The sequence below is a fragment of the Pantherophis guttatus genome, chromosome 2 (genome assembly GCF_059756535.1).
Source record: "Pantherophis guttatus breed Tessera chromosome 2, ASM5975653v1, whole genome shotgun sequence".
NCBI classification, from domain to species: Eukaryota; Metazoa; Chordata; class Lepidosauria; order Squamata; family Colubridae; genus Pantherophis; species Pantherophis guttatus.
In genome coordinates, this window is record NC_142064.1 from 198,474,595 (window position 1) to 198,493,971 (window position 19,377).

Below are 19,377 nucleotides of genomic sequence, written 5' to 3' on the forward strand. Positions count from 1 at the left end.
TAGCAATAGCATTTAAACTTATATATCAATTCATAGTGCTTTTACAGCCCTCTCTAAACAGTTTACAGAATCAGCATATTGCCCCCAATAATCTGGGTCCTCCTTTTACCCATCTTGGAAGGCTGGAAGGCTGAGTTAACCTTCAGCCGGTGAGATTTGAACTGCTGAACTGCAGCTAGTAGTCAGCTGAAATAGCCTGCACTCTAACCTCTGTGCCACCTCAGCTCGGTAATAACATTTCAAAGATACTATCCATGATTATTTGGGAATAAAAATTAATGAATTCCTTGACATAATTAGGTTGTTATACTGTATTTCGGATGCATTATACAAAGACCCAGCTCTCTAGAAAAGGCTTTAATTTTGGGAAAGGCAGAAGGAAAGCTCTCTGCCAGGAGACATAAGGCAGCAGTCCGCAGCAGATTTATTGTTCTGGGAACCAAGAGGTCACCATCCTGGCCCAAGACATGGTTTGGCACCCTCAAAAGGCTTGCATACGTTGTAATTAAACTTTTGGAAATTGTTAACTGTTTTTTTGATATTAGAAACCTTCAGAATGGCAAGGTTCATACTCTCAATGAGTCTCCTACAATCTTTAGCAAAAGACGTTTTATGCAAGTTTAAGAATTTTAAAAAGTATTTTGGAATACAGGTAGTCCTCAATTTACAACTGTTCATTCAATGTCCATTCCAGTCTGTTCAAGTCCGTCCTTGAAGTTACAGCTGTTGCAGCACCCCTACAGTCACATGATCAAAATTCGAGCATTTGACAAGGTGCCCACCTTTACAGCTGGAGGGACGCAGCAATTCAGCCCTACCCAACTGCCTATCTCTCTCCTCCATCTCAGCAGCCCACTGGGTCCATTGGTATGCACAAAGCTGCCATGGTTCCTTAGGCCTTGGCCTGCGTCCTGGCTAACTTTCTCTACCACCTAGACCCTCTTTCTATCCTGCCATCCCTAAGCTCACTTATCTATATCTTTTTCTGCAGTTGCTAAAAGAGCCTTTCTAGCCTTCAGAATGATCACCTTCGCTAGCTTTCTACCCAGAAAAGAGCCCTTCTAGCCTTTAGAACTATCGCTTTTGCTAGCTTTCTACCCAGAAAAGAGCCCTTCTAGCCTTTAGAATGATCGCCTTCGCTAGCTTTCTACCCAGAAAAGAGTCCTTCTAGCCTTCAGAATGATCGCTTTCACTAGCTTTCTACCCAGAAAAGAGCCCTTCTAGCCTTCAGAATGATCACCTTCACTAGCTTTTCTTCCCAGAAAAAGAGCCCTTCTAGCCTTCAGAATGATCACCTTCACTACCTTTCTACTCAGAAAAGAGCCTTTCTAGCCTTCAGAACAATTGCTTTCGCTAGCTTTTAGGTCCAAAAGGCTAGAAGAGTTCTGAAGGCTAGAAAGGTGATTTTTTTAAAAAAATTAATTCCGAAGGCTAGAAAGGTTCTTTTCAGACCTAGTGAAAGCAATCATTTTGTAGGCTAGAAAGGCTTTTTCAGCAGTGGTAGGAAAAGGCAAAAGTAAGTAGACCCAAAATAGGGTGGGTTGGGGGAAGGGCTTGGGCTTCCCTGGTGTGATGGGGTGTGGAGAGGGGCCAGTCCTCCCAGCTTTGGCAGTTTCCCCATGCCAGTGAGCCTGTATTTTATTTGCCTTTATTATTTTAACAAATAACCCAAGATGGGAAACATATCCAACATACCTTCCTCCTCCTATTTCCACGATAACAACCACCCTGTGAGGTGAGTTGGGCTGAGAGAGGGAATGACTGGCCCCAGGTCACCCACCTGATTTTCATGGCTAAGGCGGGACTAGAACACATGATCTCTCGCTTTCTACGCCTGGTGCCTTAACCGCTAGACCAAACTGGCTTTAAACTTTAAAAAGTACAGGTACAATTACAGGTACCTGTATCTGTACCGCTACCATGGCAGGTCTCCCAGACCCTCCCTTTCCCACTGTGCCAGCCTTTTGTGGTCATTGCGTGAGCCATATGACCGTTTGGTCACATGATCACCTCCCTTAAGGGTTGCTTTGGTCAATGACCAAGATTCTGGTCTCAATTGGGATTGTAAATCGAGAACCAACTGTAAACAGATGAGTGATTAGAATGTTGCTTTGGGAGTGTTATAAACAGACAAAGTGGCTAGATGAATCTGAAATAACAATATTCATTTCTAAAAGCACTCCATTATCATTTGGCATGTTTACAAATCAAAATCCATATTTAGGATCTAAAGTGAGCATCTTGAAAGTCTAGAGAAATATGAAAGAAAATAAGATTCATGAATAAAGGCAGATTAATTGCTAGAAAGCAAGATCAATAAAAAGGCGTAGCCAAAAGCATTTTCTGTACTTGATGAAGAACAATTGAAAAAGAATACCTGACTTCAGGTCAAATAATAGGTAGTCAAATTAATTTGCTTATGTATTCCAGCTTTGATCATTCTAATTGAAGTATCAGTCTTCAGTATTTTCTGTTCACATTCATGAATAGGCACCATGATGGCTTATTGTATGAATAGCCGTTTTTTAAAGTCTATTTTAAAAACCCATCTTCAAATCAGCCTTTGGTTACTATGTTACACAACTCTGCAGCCTACTGATTGAAGAGAGAACAGCAACAGACTCAATCTTTCTACTCATTTTTGTCTGAGAATATCTGAGAGTATTTTTATACACATCTGCCCTTGTCATTTCCAGAACTTCCCCCAGATCCTTTTCACCAGTTTCTCAATGGCCTGCAGCTGTCCTTTGCACAGCCTCCAAGACCTCCAGATGATTCTGCAGCTGCCCATTAGAAGAGCACAGACTATAAAATTCGACTAGTGCCCTCCTTCCCTTACTCACTGCACATATTTTACATGGATGGACAGACTATTTATAGCTTTCTCTCTCTGTGTTCACAAACTTCAGCATAAGGACATTGCAGAGTTAGAAGGGAAAAGAAAAAGCCAGCAAACACATTTCCAAGAGTGAGAAATGACCTGCCCCCAAGCTTTGCAGAGTTCCAGCATGCTCGTTCCCAAAATAACCTTTGCAATTCTGCATGGACTATGCTGTAGCTGCTCTACAATAACACTATTGTAGGATATCATGGGATTCACACCAATCTGGAACTGTCTCCAAAGCCCTATATGGACCACCCTCAGGTTAATTGAATATATTTGTATGTTTCCATCAGGAGATTATTTTCTGCACAGCCTTCCAAATTAGCTTTTTCTAAGATTGAGTCCCCTAAATCAAAATATGGCATGCATTAAAATGATTAAGGAAATGTTGTTTGCAAAGTACACCTGAAATAAGCTTTTATGTAGTAGTATATAATTATTTCAAGATATTTAGTTTTGCTTTCATTTGCTTGTCCAAGCATCTAACTGCAGTTTGTAAGGTAACAATTTACATATAAAACATTTTTCAGTTTCTGATTCTTCTCCTAGTAGCCATGTTAATATGCATTCCTCCAGTTCTTGAGCTGGCAAAAAAGTATATTTTTTAAAAAACAAATTAATAAATGACATACAAAAGTAAAAAAATTATACATTGAATACTGAAGAAAAAGACAAAAAATAAAAACAAAAAAGATTAATAAGATAAATATAAATAACTAGATGAATGAACTCAATTGTTGAGATTATCATCAAATCTGGACCATATGCTGCCATTATGTGTCATCAGAAGAGATGACACAGAATGGATATGATGGCACTCTTCAAATATCTGAAAGGATATCACACAAAGAAGAAAATGTGGATCTTCTTTTTCTGTTTCAGATGCCAGTCTGGAGTTCCATGATCTCCTTCTTTCAGATGGTTTCTCGTCGGAAAGTAATAACTGCCAATGGCTACAGAGAATCACACCTGCACCGCTGCCTTACTGTCCTGGATTTAGTAGCCTTTGGGGTGGGCAGTACTCTAGGTGCAGGGGTGTATGTCTTAGCAGGGGAAGTAGCCAAGAATATCTCGGGACCTAGTATTATCATTTCCTTTTTTATTGCTGCTGTGGTATCCATTTTGGCAGGATTGTGTTATGCTGAATTTGGAGCCCGGGTGCCTCTGACAGGATCAGCATATCTATACAGCTACATCACAGTTGGAGAGTTGTGTGCATTCGTCACTGGATGGAACCTGCTATTATCCTATGTAATTGGTATTATCATGGCATGGGCCTCTCCATTCTAGAACTGTGTTAGATTTCAATTATATCAGGGCTTTGGATCTAAGAAAAGATAGCCAGACAATGCTTAAGTAGATGTGAATTTCTAGAGAAAATTAAGTTCAGTATTATAGCCCATTTAGCTTCCAAACCCTATCTCTTTGGGTTGCCCTGGGAAAGGACATTGTTGAAAATGCTGTAGAATCTAAAGACTCTCTGCCATGTAGCGTAGACTAGGCAAGGGGAACGCTAGCGTAATTCAGCCCATGAGGTTTCTTTATTGGCCTGTGAATGCTAGCAGGCACAAAGCCAATTCACTGTATATTTTAAGGTATTTTAAATGCACTGAAGTGGCAGCTTTGTAGTAAGCCCTCTTCTGATTGTGTGGATCTGTGTGCAATTGGGGGCCTGTGTGAAATAGAAGAATTGGACTCTGCATCTTAGGTTGTATATGAGTGGGATATTGAAAATGATGGAGTGAGTCTGTTTATTTATTCAATTTCTATAGCCACCCATCTCAAGTCGTACACTAAACTTTTGTCTTAGGCTGCCTCTGGACTTACAACTCCTTCTTCCTCTTTTTCTTCTTTTCTTCTCCTCTTCTTCCCTTCTCCCCCCCCCCCCCCCCCGCAGCAATTATCCAGCAATTATCACATTCCTGTGCAATGTAAATGTGTGCTCAAAGAAGAGATGATAGGACTGTGCAAAATATATTGTTCTTAAAGTTTGATATGCTTTACCTGATATGTATACCTGGTTTGGTATACTTGGTTTGTTCTCTATAGGAGCTTCCAGTATAGCCAGAGCATGGAGTGCTACTTTTGATGAGATTTTGGGCAAAAACCTGGGGAATGTTTTCAACATACATCTGACCCTGAGCATCCCAGGTCTGGCTGAATATCCAGATATCTTTGCTGTTTGCCTAATTTTTCTGGTGACAGGTATGTTTGCACAATCTTGTAACTAATAGAAACCAATCCTGTGTCAAGGTAACCATTTTCTAGAAGCAAACAATTTTATCTTCTTACTATGCCCTTTGTTCTTCATCTCAGTCAGCCCTAAATGATGATATCAGAATCTCAGTTACAGTTTCCCAACCCTGCAGCTGCCACTCACAAGCTCACTAGATTTACTACTGCTGTTGTTATTATGCCTGCTAGCATGCCTTGTGTTTTCAGGGCAATGAATGGCTTCTTATTCATTATTAAATTAATGTGCATGTACATGAATTTTGGGTGTTAAATTCCAACTCATCGGGAGGACATAGGGTTTGAAAAGGCTGCAGGAAGACATCAACATTTGCTAAGTATTAAAGTACTAAATAAAAGTTTGATATTTGCTTTCCAAATCTGCTCTAGTTCTTGTAGGAACTAAAAAAGTGAGATTCTTGTAACTACTTTCTAGCTATCTTCCCAGACATGTTTTATGTAACAATATAACATGCCTGCCTTATTTCAGAGCAGACCAGGTTCCATTTGGGTTATACGAACTGCTTTCAGAACTCCAGAAACCTTTCACAGCATTGCTGGGAGATACTGAAGATTGCACTAAAGACATTTGACATGGAAAACCTGCATTCTGATCTGTAGTCCCTTTAACAATGAGCACCTCCACAATTCATTATTATGTTATCTGAAGTGCTTGATGTAGCCCCATCCTTTAAGATTGTAATGAACCCTAACCTCGAGATTCTTAAGTCTCTCACTCTCCTTGGTTTCTAGAAGTTGTTAAGACTTGACTTGGGTTCTAGACGTGGGTGCTGCTGAATTTTGCATAGTGGGGCGTATTATTTTGGTCTGGGCAAAATTTTTTAATCTACCGGTATGTATTAGACTTATTGAAGGCTGCTCAGAATCTTTTAGGCATTAGATGGCATTCGCAAATCCAATAAATAAATAGATAGATAGATAGATAGATAGATAGATAGATAGATAGATAGATAGATAGATAGTGCAGGAAATATCTCTAGCTGGTTTTTTTGGCAATTATATTTTACAAGCTATTTAGAACCAGCAAGTGTACTTTCAGTTTGTAAAGGGAACTTTTTCTACACCATGTCCAGATATTCTTGACATACACTTTCAGACTGTGCCATATGCAATTCATAAAGCATAGTGCCCAACAACAATAAGATCTTAGCACAAATCTAATTCTGCTTTTTTTACTCCACAGCCCTCCTCTCCATAGGTATAAAAGAATCTACCACAGTGAATAAAGTCTTTACAACTATTAATGTGGTCATCCTTGTCTTCATAACAATTAGTGGGTTATTCAAAGGAGACCTGAAAAATTGGAGATTAAGTGAAGATGATCTGCGAAGGCTGATTGACAGTAACCTTAGGTAAGAAACTAGTTTGATCAGTGCTCAAGTAAAAACCAACAAATGTCCACAAAATATATTTTCAAAAAATTCAGTATCAGTTAAAAGAAAAAGAAAAAGCTTTAAGTATGTGAATTTCTGAAAGGTACGATATTTATGATATTTCTGTTTAAATTAGCTAGAATTTATTTCATTTGTGAGCTGAACCTCCCCTTTAGAGAAATCAGGATAGCATGCATCTGGGAAAATAGGTTAAGCTAAAACAGAATGATGAACTTAACAGTTAAACTAGGGTTTGAATTTAACTTTTCCCAGTTTAACATTCCTTCTTCTACACCACATAGCACTCTAATTGGTTTTTATAGTTAAATTCAACAAGATCAACACAGAACACTTGTTTAAAATATTTTCTATCCTTGAGCATCCACTGCTTTTCCATCTATAGTTTTGTTGTATATCTTTCTTTCCTTCCTTCCTTCCTTCCTTCCTTCATACATTGTTTGTAGGCAATTAGATCAACTGTACTCATTCAGCTCTTTCTCAGATTGATTTATTTAATGTGGTTTTTCTTCAAAGTAACCAAACTGTGGCTGGAAATGGAACCTGGAAATATGGAACTGGAGGGTTCATGCCATATGGCTTTTCAGGCACTCTGGCTGGAGCTGCTACATGTTTCTATGCTTTTGTTGGATTTGATTGCATTGCAACTACAGGTAAGAACAGTACCAGATTAAGGCCAATTGATGTCCTATACGTGGTCCACCAATGGTGACCTTGCCCCTTCCAAGTCTCAACAAGAGCTGAAAAAGAGAGCAAGGCAGTGAAAAAGTTAAGGGCAAGATAACCTGGGGTGGAAACTCTGTGGTGCTCCCTTCCCTTGGTGCCATAAACATGTACTTATTTTGCTTAATGGTTAATCCATGGATAGGTAAGAATATATAGCAATGCAAATCTGAATTATTGATATTCCTATTTGGCAGTTATATGGCATGCGGCCTGCTTATTTGAGATAATTATTTCTCATAATATCTGTCTGGCTGATCCAATCCTACAGAGTTTACACACTCTGGGTTCCTTTGATTAAACAATATCATTTGTTTGGAAATGTACCTCTTCTGTATCAGTGCCTGCCTTTTGGAATCAGGTTGCCCCTCTGGATGTCCGCCACTCTGCTGTTGTTTAGATGAGCTGTGAAGACCCAGAGCTTTGACAAGGAAGAGTGAGACCCCTTAATTCATTGAGCTTGCTTTTTTTAAAAAAAATCTTGATTGGAATTTATTTGTTTAATTGTTGTGAGCCAGCCAGAGATGTTGAGAGTTGAGCAGCATGCACATTTAACAAATTATTATTATAAAAATTGATGTGACTTCAAGAAGAGATAAAGGTCCTTTTAAAGCTACTCTATGTTCTATTGTTCTAACGGGCAGATGGAAAATGCTCTACATTTTTGATGTCTGAAATAAGATAATTAGACAATACCTTACCAGATATGAATTAGCCCATGAAATCTGGTCATCTAGAGTGGTAAGGATCACACACACACACACGCACACACATCACTGAAAGAAAGGGATAGATTAGGAGACAGGCCTTTTTCAGAGCTTTTTCCCTGAGGCATTTATGTTCCTTAGTCACTGAGTCTAGAAGCAATTTAAAGCCATATTATTTCAGTGTGCTTCCAATCCCAGTGAGTGACCCATCCCAGTGGTACCTAGAAGAGGAATTCCTTTGGGCTTTATTACTCTTTCATAATTTGGTTTTACATCTGTGCACAATTCATATAATTATTAAATAAATAATCAGAAGTATGAAAGTGTATATTTCAAAGTGATCTTAGGGCTTCTCATGTCTGCATTTAACAGGTGAAGAAGTGAAGGATCCTCATAAATCTATCCCCCTGGGAATCATTTTCTCACTTCTCATCTGTTTCCTGACATATTTTGGTGTTTCTGCTGCCTTGACCCTCATGATGCCCTATCATCTTTTGGATACACTAAGCCCATTACCAGTGGCTTTTGAATATATTGGATGGAGATCAGCCAAGTACGCTGTTGCTGTGGGGTCACTCTGTGCACTTACAACCAGGTACAGCTACCTCATATCCTTACGTTTTAAGAATATAACAAGAACCATCTTGTCTAGGATGTTCTACCGGTAACTATAACCATACAGATATGTCCAAGACCATGACAAAGGCAGGAAGGCAACATGTAACACAATGTTGCTTGCTAATCATTTATTTTAAAGGTTGTGAAACTTGGGTTCCATTTAACTGTCGTTAACAGACACTGGTAGATCAGTGCTTAGTAAATTTATATGTGGCAATCACTATATTTCAGGATGACAAATTCTGTAAATGAATGAATGATGCATTTTATGAGCAGATTTTTCCATCTGATTATTTTGAGTCTACAGCCATTCATTATAAGTCATTGATTTTGATTTTTTTAGACAAAACACAGTAATTGATTATTGTTTATTTTACTAGGCTTCTCTGATGACTTGAAGCAGTTTACATAAGAACAGGATTAAAACAAAAATAACAATGAAGTAAAAGAGGGCAGATACTGTACATAATACATTTTAGCCTGTCCATCCTTTATGTGATCGGCTTCTTAATGGACCCGCTTTGCTTATTATAAGAACAAATCACTATAAGTATAAAACTTCCTTTCTCATGTGTCTCAGGTATGTCAAGTACATGTTGCAGATTATTTTACTTATTATCAGGTATGGCATAACGGAGGTTAAAATACAATAATCTCCTAAAACCTTGTTTTATCATCAAGCTCTATAAGAAATATATCATTCTTAAAATATCAATTCCATGATTCGCATTTCTCCTGAAGCTGTAGATTTTTTCCCCCTTGCAAAATCTAGTCCAATGCATGTAGTGCAGATTGCCACAGGAAACAAAGAGTTATTAACATGGATATTTTACTCTTTTCTTGGGGTTCTTTTGCAGCTTGTTGGGTTCTATGTTCCCAATGCCACGAATTTTATTTGCAATGGCCAGGGATGGACTTCTCTTTCATGTTTTGGCCAGAGTGAACAGCCAACAAAATCCAATTATTGCAACTTTGGTGTCTGGAGTAGTTTCAGGTAAGTCTAGGTATTGTTTTTCCAGAAAAAATAATGATGAACATAAATATTCCTTGAGATGAACTTGATCATTGTTGGATCATGGCTAGGGGTGTCCATACTTCAGAAACAGTTTAGAGATTGCTTTTGACCCCATCTTAAGTTGACTTCCTAAAGTAGTGCCTTTTTTTATAATCTTACTCAAAACTAGAAAGTTGGGTGCTTTACTGAATAGCAGAGAGATGCTGATCTCAGAGTACTCTGAATTATTTTCAAAGTGCACTCCCTGTTCACACAGAATTTCTCTCTTACATAATTTTTAACTCAAGAGACTAAAACCATGGCAAGTATTTACAAGAGCTGTTTTGGCAAAGTAATGGAGATCTTGTCCTTATACAGATGTCTATAAGAATAGAAAATATTCAACTGATTGTGCTTGCAATAGGCACCCTTTTTTGTTTTCACAGCACTGTTGGCTGTCCTTTTTGATCTGAAGGTCTTGGTTAATGTGATGTCTATTGGCACACTGCTGGCCTACACTTTAGTTGCTGTCTCCATTCTACTTCTCAGGTAATACAATAACCTGCACTTGTAACTATTGTTAGCAAACTAGAATACTGAAAAGGTATATATGATTGTCGATGGTTCCAGGTATTCATACAGTTCTTTGGATATTGAATGACTCAATATTAGAAGAATACTAATGTTGTATTATCATGTAATATATTATTTGTCATATTCAGTTAATTTCCACAAAATTTCCACAAACAGCATTGATGCTCCTGGAGATTTTCCTTGCCATTTCATATTTCCCTTTCCCTCTCTACCCAACAGTCATGCTCTTACATGTGGAAATTTTAATGAGGAATTTGAATCAGAATCCAAAACCACAAAAACTAAGCTATAGTTTAGTATGCTAATATGTCTCCATGGCCTCCCTTAGCCTTCTTAATTCTCTGAAAATGACTTTATTTGCAATGGCTCTGACATATTGCTAACACCACCTGGGGATGCCAATTCCAATGGGCAGAAATAAGACACAATTGATTTTTTGTTAAATTCTTTTGCAGGTACCAACCTGATCCTAGTTCTCCAGATCCAATAGAAAAGACAACTGTAAGTAAAATGGCCTGGATAGACCTCCTCATACACCCTGATATAATTCCATCCCATCACTCTTCCAGACTGGTGGTATACACAGTGTTTATTCTTGGTAAGTGTTGGGCACATTTAGAATTCTGAGAGCATGCTTTTGGTCTCTTTAGAAAATGGCTATCATGGAGAAAGGTTTACTTAGTTAAAATAGTAGGCATGAGCTATCAGAAACATTCATTAGCTAGATAGCCAATTGGTTGCTTTCTATCACCACCTCTAGCCCTTCAGGGTATTCTCTAATGTTCCTTTTCTTTTTTCCTTTAAATCTGCAGCCACCTACTCTTTTTATTTTTATTTCTAATGACGCCTATGGGAATCCTGGAGCTATTCATGTCAATAAAAAGAATATTAGAGATTTTGTTTTGAAGTTAGCCAGCTTTTTTCATTCCCCTCCTTCCAATTAATTTTTAAAATAATGTTTAAAATTTAAGTAACAGGGAGCCTGAAATGTCCATGGGCATATTCATGGGTTCAACTGACAGATAACATCTAAAATATAAAATACGAAGTAGAAAAATAAGGATACACAGGTTAAAAAAACACTAAATTTGTTAAGAATCAACATGAGAAGAGAAAGAGATGTCCCTTGACTATTCTTCTAAAGGCAAAAAAAGTTTGATCCAATATAATCCCTGAGAAAGTACATTCCATAAATTGGAACAATGTAGGGGAATGTTATTTTTTGTATGGAGAAAGACATCTTAAAGTATTTTCAAAACATTACCACCAAAGCATTCAAATAGTTTTATAACAGGTTTCTGAAGCTTTAAAATGTTTGAAAGTTAAGATCAGTGTGTGGAAAAGTATGCAGATTTATAATTTAATCACATACATTATCATGCACTAGTTAGAAAGACTAACTATTGTAGTTTGCACCATTTATATTTAAATTTATAGATACGCTTTTTAAATTAAAACATAATCATGGTGTGAACTCCTCTGGTTAAATGCAACCACCTTAAAAGCAAAAAGGTCTCAGACTACAAGCAGTTATTTTAAAGTAATAGGACTAGCATCCTATCTAGTCTAGATTTCATTTTGTTCATTGTCATTGAGTCCGTGACGAAACATAACATCCATATTGATGCTCTTGGGCACATTATCTCTGAGCTTGTTGTTTACTGAATGTATAAAAATTAGATAAGAAAAGTGTTGCATCAGATAAATGGATAAATATGGATTAAATATTATAGCCACCACTTGGAATAGAAACAGCCAGATCATATGTGTGCTGTACAACATTCAAACCAGCTATATAACCCTAGAAAAAAAGGCATAACTAGCTTAACGATTTACAACAGCTTTACTAGTTCCTAAAAGGGTTTTAGATTAAACAACCATGCCATTCTGCCTCGTGCTTTTCATTGCATGTAAAGGGATGTATAGGATAGTCCGGTCCTTTATGAGGAAAATGTGCCTGTCCCCTGCATGCTTTTCACAGATTATGTTCTATCCAGCTCTTTTCATCTGTGTTGTGTGCGTGCTGACCTCCATAAAATTGCCATGTTTGACATCTGGAACTCTGTGGTGTGTTGTCTGCCTTTTTTTCAACTTGCTGGGGATTCTACTGGCATCTCTGGTCATCTGGAGACAGCCTCAAAGTCAGAAGAAAGTAGATTTCATGGTAAGCAGCTAAATACTTGGTTAGCAAACCAAATATGTGCATGAGGTAGGAACACTGGGCAGCCACCCATTCATGAACTGAAGTAATCTTCATCTACAAATGAAGCAGATTTGTTTGGTTTTTGTTGTTTCTGTTACCAATCTCTATCCTGTTCTTATTTCAAATCACTACGGTCACTTGACTTCTTTCTAAACCAACGGTTGACAAAGCTAACGAGTTTTATACACCTTAACATGTTCCAATGGCAAGAAAAAAAAAACACTTTGACACTGTTAACACATAAGAGTAACTTAACCCTATTTCATTTCATGGAAACAAAATGAAGGTAATTTCATGGAGATAGGCTAAAAACAAAAACATATTTCCTGGGTAGGTTATGTTTGTTAATGCTGATATTAGGTTTAGTTGGATGGAATCTCCTGAAGGCTAGACCTGTGAAGACAAGGCCTGATAGATTTCTTTGTAGTCTGTTCTGTTTCTCTAGGGTTTTTTTAGCCAGAGTGTACATTTTTAAAATGGAGCTGCCTCTTCGTTTTTTGTCCTTCTCATGATCCAAATATGTCTACACTTCCAATAGTTTAGCCTTAATGATTTGAAGAACTCTGTCTATGGTGATAGTGTTATTGTTAAGAACTGTGGTGGAGTAATGGTGATGATGGCATGTTATTTAGGCATAAGGTAGGACAGTGGTGGGATTCAAATTTTTTTTACTACTGGTTCTGTGGGCGTGGTTTAGTGGGTGTGGCATGGCTTGGTGGGTGTGGCTTGGTGGGCGTGGCAGGGGAAGGATACTGTAAAATCTTCATTCCCACCCCACTCCAGGGGAAGGTTACTGCAAAATCTCCATTTCCTCCTGATCAGCTGGGACTCAGGAGGCAGAGAATAGATGGGTGCGGGGCCAGTCAAAGGTGGTATTTACCGGTGGTCTAAACTACTCAAAATTTCCACTACCGGTTCTCCAGAACTGGTCAGAATCTGCTGAAACCAACCTCTGAAGTAGGAGTTCCGTAATCACCTCTATAATATGCAGATTTTCATGAGTTTAATCCAGAGGAATGCTGACCCTCTAGTAGAATGATTGGCTTTCTCCTTAGAGGTGTTCCTTTTGACAGTTGTTCTGGCTCAATTCTGATATGCTAAAGTTTCTTTAATTAATTAGTTGATTTTTATTTATAATGATTCAGAAAAAATACAGCAAATTCTTTTTAATCTAGCTTGATTCCTGAGGATTTTATGGGTGCACCCATGTAGTTTTCCTGACAAAATACAAGTGATTTACCATCGCTTTCTTCCGGGATCATCTTTTTTCTTCCCAGTCCTGTTTTTTCCTGGATGTGTCCTATTGTTTGTCCTGCTGTATTTGGCTTAAATATACAAGATCAGCCAAAGTCAAGAATGTATAGCCACATGGGTGACTACTTAGAGAATAACTAAATGCTATAATATAAAAATGTTTTTGTTTTTGTTCACTTAAAGAAAGAATGCACAACTTTTCAGAGCCGAGTAGTGAACTAAGCTTCATATAAGCATATCAGGAGCAAATTCAAAAAATGGGCAGGGCAACACTTTCCCTTTATTTTATTTTTTCCTTCTATCATTTTTATTTTATAATAATATAGCGAAGTCATTCTCATAAACTGCTACTTTTTTCTTCAACAGCAAAGACCATTATGATTCTTCCCCTCCCCCCATTTAGCTCCTAATGATTAAAAGGAAAAGACGTAGAAAGGGGAAATCATCATAGGTGATAATTTATTTATTTTTTTGAGGGGAAACCAGGGAAAATTTGAAGGGTGAAATACTTAACTATAAAACGTATGCTTCTATTTATTTCATTAAAATCCATCAAACAGCCCCCCCCCGGAAAAAGGAACTGATTTTTTGTGGGTTTGCACATATTTTAAGAAATACAGTACATTGGATATTTTAAGTCTATGCAAAGCTAACACCCATTAACCACCCTCTCACGCTGCAGAAGAAGATCAGACAGTTTGACTTTTCCCATTTTGGAAGAGTCTGGGAATCTCAAAAGGAATGTTGGTATGTCATATGAGGCCTATAGAAGGCCACACTTTTATTAAAGTCTTAAGGCCTAAATATATATGTGTTAATTTAGGTACCATGCCTGCCATTCCTACCCATCTTCAGTATCTTCATCAATAGTTTTCTGATGGCCCAACTGAGCTATGAGACCTGGGTTCTGTTCTCAGTATGGTTGCTTATTGGTAAGTGCAGAGATATACTCAATAGGCTTCAAATCAATCATGATTTGTCCATCTGTGTCCCTTGAATACCTCATAAGGCAAAGTTCTTGATTATTATCTCATTAGAGTTACTAAATTCTAATTATGGCTTATTATTTGATAAAAGAAAGGATTATAGAACAAGGGAGGTTAATTGTGAGACACTTTCCCAAATTCCATTCCTGCTTATCTCACCCTTGACTTGGTTGCAGCTCTTTCTATTGCTCAGGGTTACAAAGAGCTATTTGACAATGGAGTCAGTTATCCAGAAGGGTGATTGATTCTCCTTCATTGGATGTGTCCAAATGGAGGCTAAACTACCATTTGTCTGAGATACTTGAAAGTGGGTCTTTTCATTGAACAGGGAGATGGATTCTATTGTCTAACTAATCTCTTCCTATTCTATTTTTTTTATTTCTGGGGCTATAAGGCAGATTGAATTTTAAATTAAAACATTGGTTGGTGCATCTACCAGGGGTATCACCAATGCTTTTCAATTAAATCAGTTTGCACCCCATCAGAACAATGAGACGTACAGGCCACCAAGGGCCTGTGCAATGTAATCAGATCCAAATCATATACAGCTCATAAAATAAGGATACTACTGTACTGGCCCATAGCACCAGAAGAAATGTAGTTCGTTCACTTATTATGCTGTTATGGTTTGGTTTGGGGTTCTGATTTAGTGTGTTGTGAACCATTGTTTGACCCTGGTTTACTGGACAAACCACAATTGGCTGGAGTTGAAAGCAAGTAAGGCACATTTTGGTTTACCACTATGTCGATTTCGGTCAATTGTAGGTAAATAAATTATGCCTCAGAGATGAGGTATTAACTCTGATAACCTTGATAACAAGCATTTTATTTACAAAGTCAGCCATAAACTATATTAATATAAATGTTATTTTATATGGGTGTTTGTGATGGGGTTATTCTATTTTTTTACGTTTTGAAAGAAAAGAGTGATGTTGCTGTCCTATGTGTTGCAGGTTTTCTAATTTATTTTGGCTATGGAATTCGTCACAGCACAGAGAACAAGAAGAATAAAGATTCGTCTCTAGAGAAAACAACTCATTTAATAAACAGCACAGATTCAAATGTCACTTTTAAAAAATGACTCTAAGGAAACTATGGCGTGAAATGGTTTATTTCATAACAGTGCTTTCAATGTTATCCATTTACTCCTATTTCTCAATAGGTAACAGAAATGAAAGCCAGTTTAGTGTAGAAGTTAAGGCATTAGGCTAGAAACCTGGAGTCCATGAATTCTAGTCCCATTTTAGGCACAAATCTCACATCTATGTGACTTTAAGAAAGTCCTTCTCTCTCAACCTGAGGAAGGAGCAAAGGCAAACCACCTCCCCCCCCAAAAAAAACCACCCTTGCCAACAAAATTATAGGGACTAGTCCAGGCAGTTACCAAGAATCAAAAACTGAGTCAGAAGAAAATTAGAACAACAGATAATTTAATTAATATCATTCATATCCACTAGATTAGGGCTGACAAACTCACAGTCCGAGGGCTGGTTGCATCATGTGCTGGCCACGCCCATCCCCATTTTAGCGAAGGGGAGAAAGTCGCAATACGTCACGTGACGATGTGACGACGCGAGTTTGACACTTCTGCACTAGATGCTTGCTGGTTGGAAGACAGCAGTGTCAGTGCAGAAAACCTACACATTACCAAAATGGTGGAGCTTGAATCACAATGCCATTAACATCATCCTGAACATTCCCTATCCCTTACATATTTTTCTGTAATGTTTCATCACTTTGGTATCTTCATAGCTAGGGTTAAGCAATTCTGAGTGTAGAGGCAGCTGATACTTGAATCTATAATGGCCAAAATGTTCAAAAAAAGGAGATATATTTGTTTTTGATTTCCAATTTTTCCAAACTTACTCAGCTCCCAAATCACCAAGAAACCCTTTAACAGCATTCTTTCAGACCAGAATCAAGTGCAGTATTTGTGCTGTTTTTTGGAGAGCCAGAAATTGCTCGTTTTCACTTGGGGCTACTAGGACAGGAGATAGGTGGTGAGGTGAGCTTGCTTTGCAGAACAATTTTTCCAAATCTTTGGTCCAAGGTTGATCTGTGACATTATTCTTTGAAAAATGAACAAAAGGCTATTGTGAGCCACAAATAATGATGGGGTGATTTCCCAAAATGGCTAAAAGTAAAGTAAAACAATAATAAGCAATAACTTCTCTTGCTGGCTGGTTAGCCCCCCCAAATAATCCTTTTTTTTAACAGGTACCAGCATAAGGGTAGGAAAAGAATTACATTGTCAATGATCCACATTTGTTTTACCTGAGTCTTATGTAAGTCTTCAGTTATATTTTTCAATTCATTATTCTGCCTTTCATAATAATAATCACAAGACAGCTTGTGCAAATTTAAAACACTAAGAAAAGCAATAGTAGGGATAATAATATGGATAAGAGAGTTTGCTGGCTATTTATATATAACTCATCCAAACAGTAAATTCCAGTCTCTGGAAACACTTTCTCAACCCCTTTTCGTAGTAGAAGATATTTGTTTTGTTTTTGTGATATCTACTTATGGTTTTGGAATTTGCATTAAGGAGAGGGTCTCTTTTAGGAAATGGACAGAAATATTCTTCTATTACTAAATAGAAGGTATTGTCATTACTAAATGTTTGCACCTCATGAAAAGGACCATTACCAATTGTAGATCAGACCAAGTCTAGGCCTCACTTTTAGCTGCACCAATATGCAAATACTACCTTCCTCATATTTTTAATCATAAACATCACAGTATTATTTCTGGAGTACTTTAATAAAAAAAAAAAGGATGTGTTCACAGAAAAAAAATTCACACAGCAAGAAAAATAGGCATCTATAAAATGACATTTTAAAACAGTGTTTGTAAATTTTATGAATATTTCTGATATTAAATTTATCATTTGTCTCCACCATTTCTAAGTAAGGCATCTTAAGGCATCTGTTAAGGCAATTCAGCGAAAAGTCCAAATAACTTTTTGAGAATATATATTTAAAAATGCAAATACTTGTTTAAATATTATTTTTCATTAAAAAAACGGTATTCACTGGTTTTCTGGATAAAAATATAGGGAAAAACAGCAGTGGCTGACTTGTGCTTTTTCTGAGTTAGTCCAGGAATAAGACTTGCATTTTTCTTATTAGAACTTCAGTTCTGTAACTAGTAGTACTGTAAATTGAAGGATCTCTAATACAGAAATACAGAAAGGCAGTAAAGCCAGATAATGTACTTGCTAATAAAGTGGTTTTCTAACACACAGTTATATGAGTGAATAGCTACTGCTGGAAATAATTAAGCTATGAGAACTGAGCTGCTAAAATATGGCAGTAGATGGCAGTAAGGAGATAAAGAAAGTATAATTTTTTGGTTGCCATCTGTGACTTATCTGGAATTATGTATTTCAGATCTAGTGATTCTAGCCAATCGAGTCTAGTGATTACAGCATCAGGCTAAAAACCAGGGGACTGTGAATTCTGGTCCCATTTTAGGCATTAAAGTCAGCTGGGTGACCTTGTGCCAGTCATTCTCTTATACCAATTTAACTCACAGAGTTGTGGGGAAAATATCAGGTGAAAGGAGTATTAGGTATGTTTGCTGTCTTGAGTTATTTTTTTAATTTATTAAATTTATATGTCACCTGTCTCACTATCCAAAGTGACTCTTTATAAATTATTCATAAAAATAATAAAGATGAGATTAAATAAATACATATTTCCTGTAATCTGAACTGTTACTAGAGTTTTTGTAAGCACTGGAGCTATGATGATCATTTCAAATATTACTCATGTCACAGTGATTCATACTTGCAATAATGTGAAAATGTCTCCCTGCAAAAAAATTCCTAGCATTTTATAGGAAGCAAAGAACCAAAACCAAATACCTCTCCTGTACCATCTTTTCAAAATCAGGAAAATAAAGAGAGTTTACAGTTGTAAATGGGATTGACAAAAGTGATAGGCATCACTGGGGCCAAAGGTGCGTCTGTTGCATTGGGGATGACTTCTCACCTGCTGTTTTTTCATTAATCTATAATAATTAATACACATAAAAGAATGTGTATTCTTATCTTTCATTATCTCATTTAAGAACCCAGATATATGACTTGGTCCTGCAACCTGCAATCCTATGTTCCGTTGGGCTTGAATATTTATCTATAGGACACCATTTATCCATTGTTTTTTGGCATAATGTGCCATCGTACATAAGCCTGTATATTCCTTTGTATAAATCATTCTGAAAAACACAGTAGATGTTCCTACAAAAATCACTTCTTGAGAATTAGGCTTGGCCAATATGGTAAATCAAGAGAACCAATCAAAATAATGGACAGAGTGATGTTGCCCAGGAAATTTTTAACCGGTTACTGCATAAGTGCTGGTGTTGAATATGGAGAGCTTTTATGGAGTTTTCCTAGAACCATAGTACAACTTGGTCATCTAGTTCCTGCTGATACAGGATCCACTAGAGCAGGGGTATCAAACTTGCGGCCCATGGGCCAGATGCGTCACACACTGGCCACGCCCAGCCCCGGTTTAGTGAATGGGGAAAAAGTTGCAATACGTCACGTGACGACTATGTCGTCGTGAGTTTGATACCCCTGCACTACAGCATCTCTGACCGCTGACCAACTCTTTGGTGAGGTAGAACTCACCACTTCATGTAGCAGCCTATTATACCAAAGGACATCAGTCAGAAAGATATTCCTAATATCTAACCTGAATCTACTTCCTTGTAGCTTTAATCCATTGGTTCTATACCATTAGGCAATAGAGAATACATCCA

At 37.4% G+C, this 19,377-nt stretch overlaps 1 protein-coding gene across 1 annotated transcript; it reads left to right on the forward strand.

Annotated features, from left to right (window-relative positions):
* Nucleotides 1-681: 681 nt before the first annotated feature.
* LOC117655079 (cationic amino acid transporter 2-like) lies at nt 682-15,699 on the forward strand. The gene is made up of 13 exons (XM_034402165.3): nt 682-867; nt 1,477-1,516; nt 3,767-3,820; nt 4,934-5,089; nt 6,321-6,489; nt 7,045-7,181; nt 8,331-8,553; nt 9,434-9,570; nt 10,017-10,119; nt 10,620-10,762; nt 12,162-12,328; nt 14,445-14,553; nt 15,561-15,699. The coding sequence occupies exons 1-13, from the start codon at nt 682-684 to the stop codon at nt 15,686-15,688; spliced, it is 1,752 nt and encodes a 583-aa protein (XP_034258056.2). The 3' UTR covers nt 15,689-15,699.
* Nucleotides 15,700-19,377: the final 3,678 nt, after the last annotated feature.

Excerpts from the sequence above, each read along its gene's own strand:
- LOC117655079 (XM_034402165.3), top strand. The coding sequence starts at position 682 with ATGTCCATTCCAGTCTGTTCAAGTCCGTCCTTGAAGTTACAGCTGTTG. Across the intron at positions 868-1,476 it reads GCAGCCCACTGGGTCCATTG|GCTAGAAAGGCTTTTTCAGC; the intron begins GTATGCACAAAG and ends ATCATTTTGTAG. Across the intron at positions 10,120-10,619 it reads GTCTCCATTCTACTTCTCAG|GTACCAACCTGATCCTAGTT; the intron begins GTAATACAATAA and ends ATTCTTTTGCAG.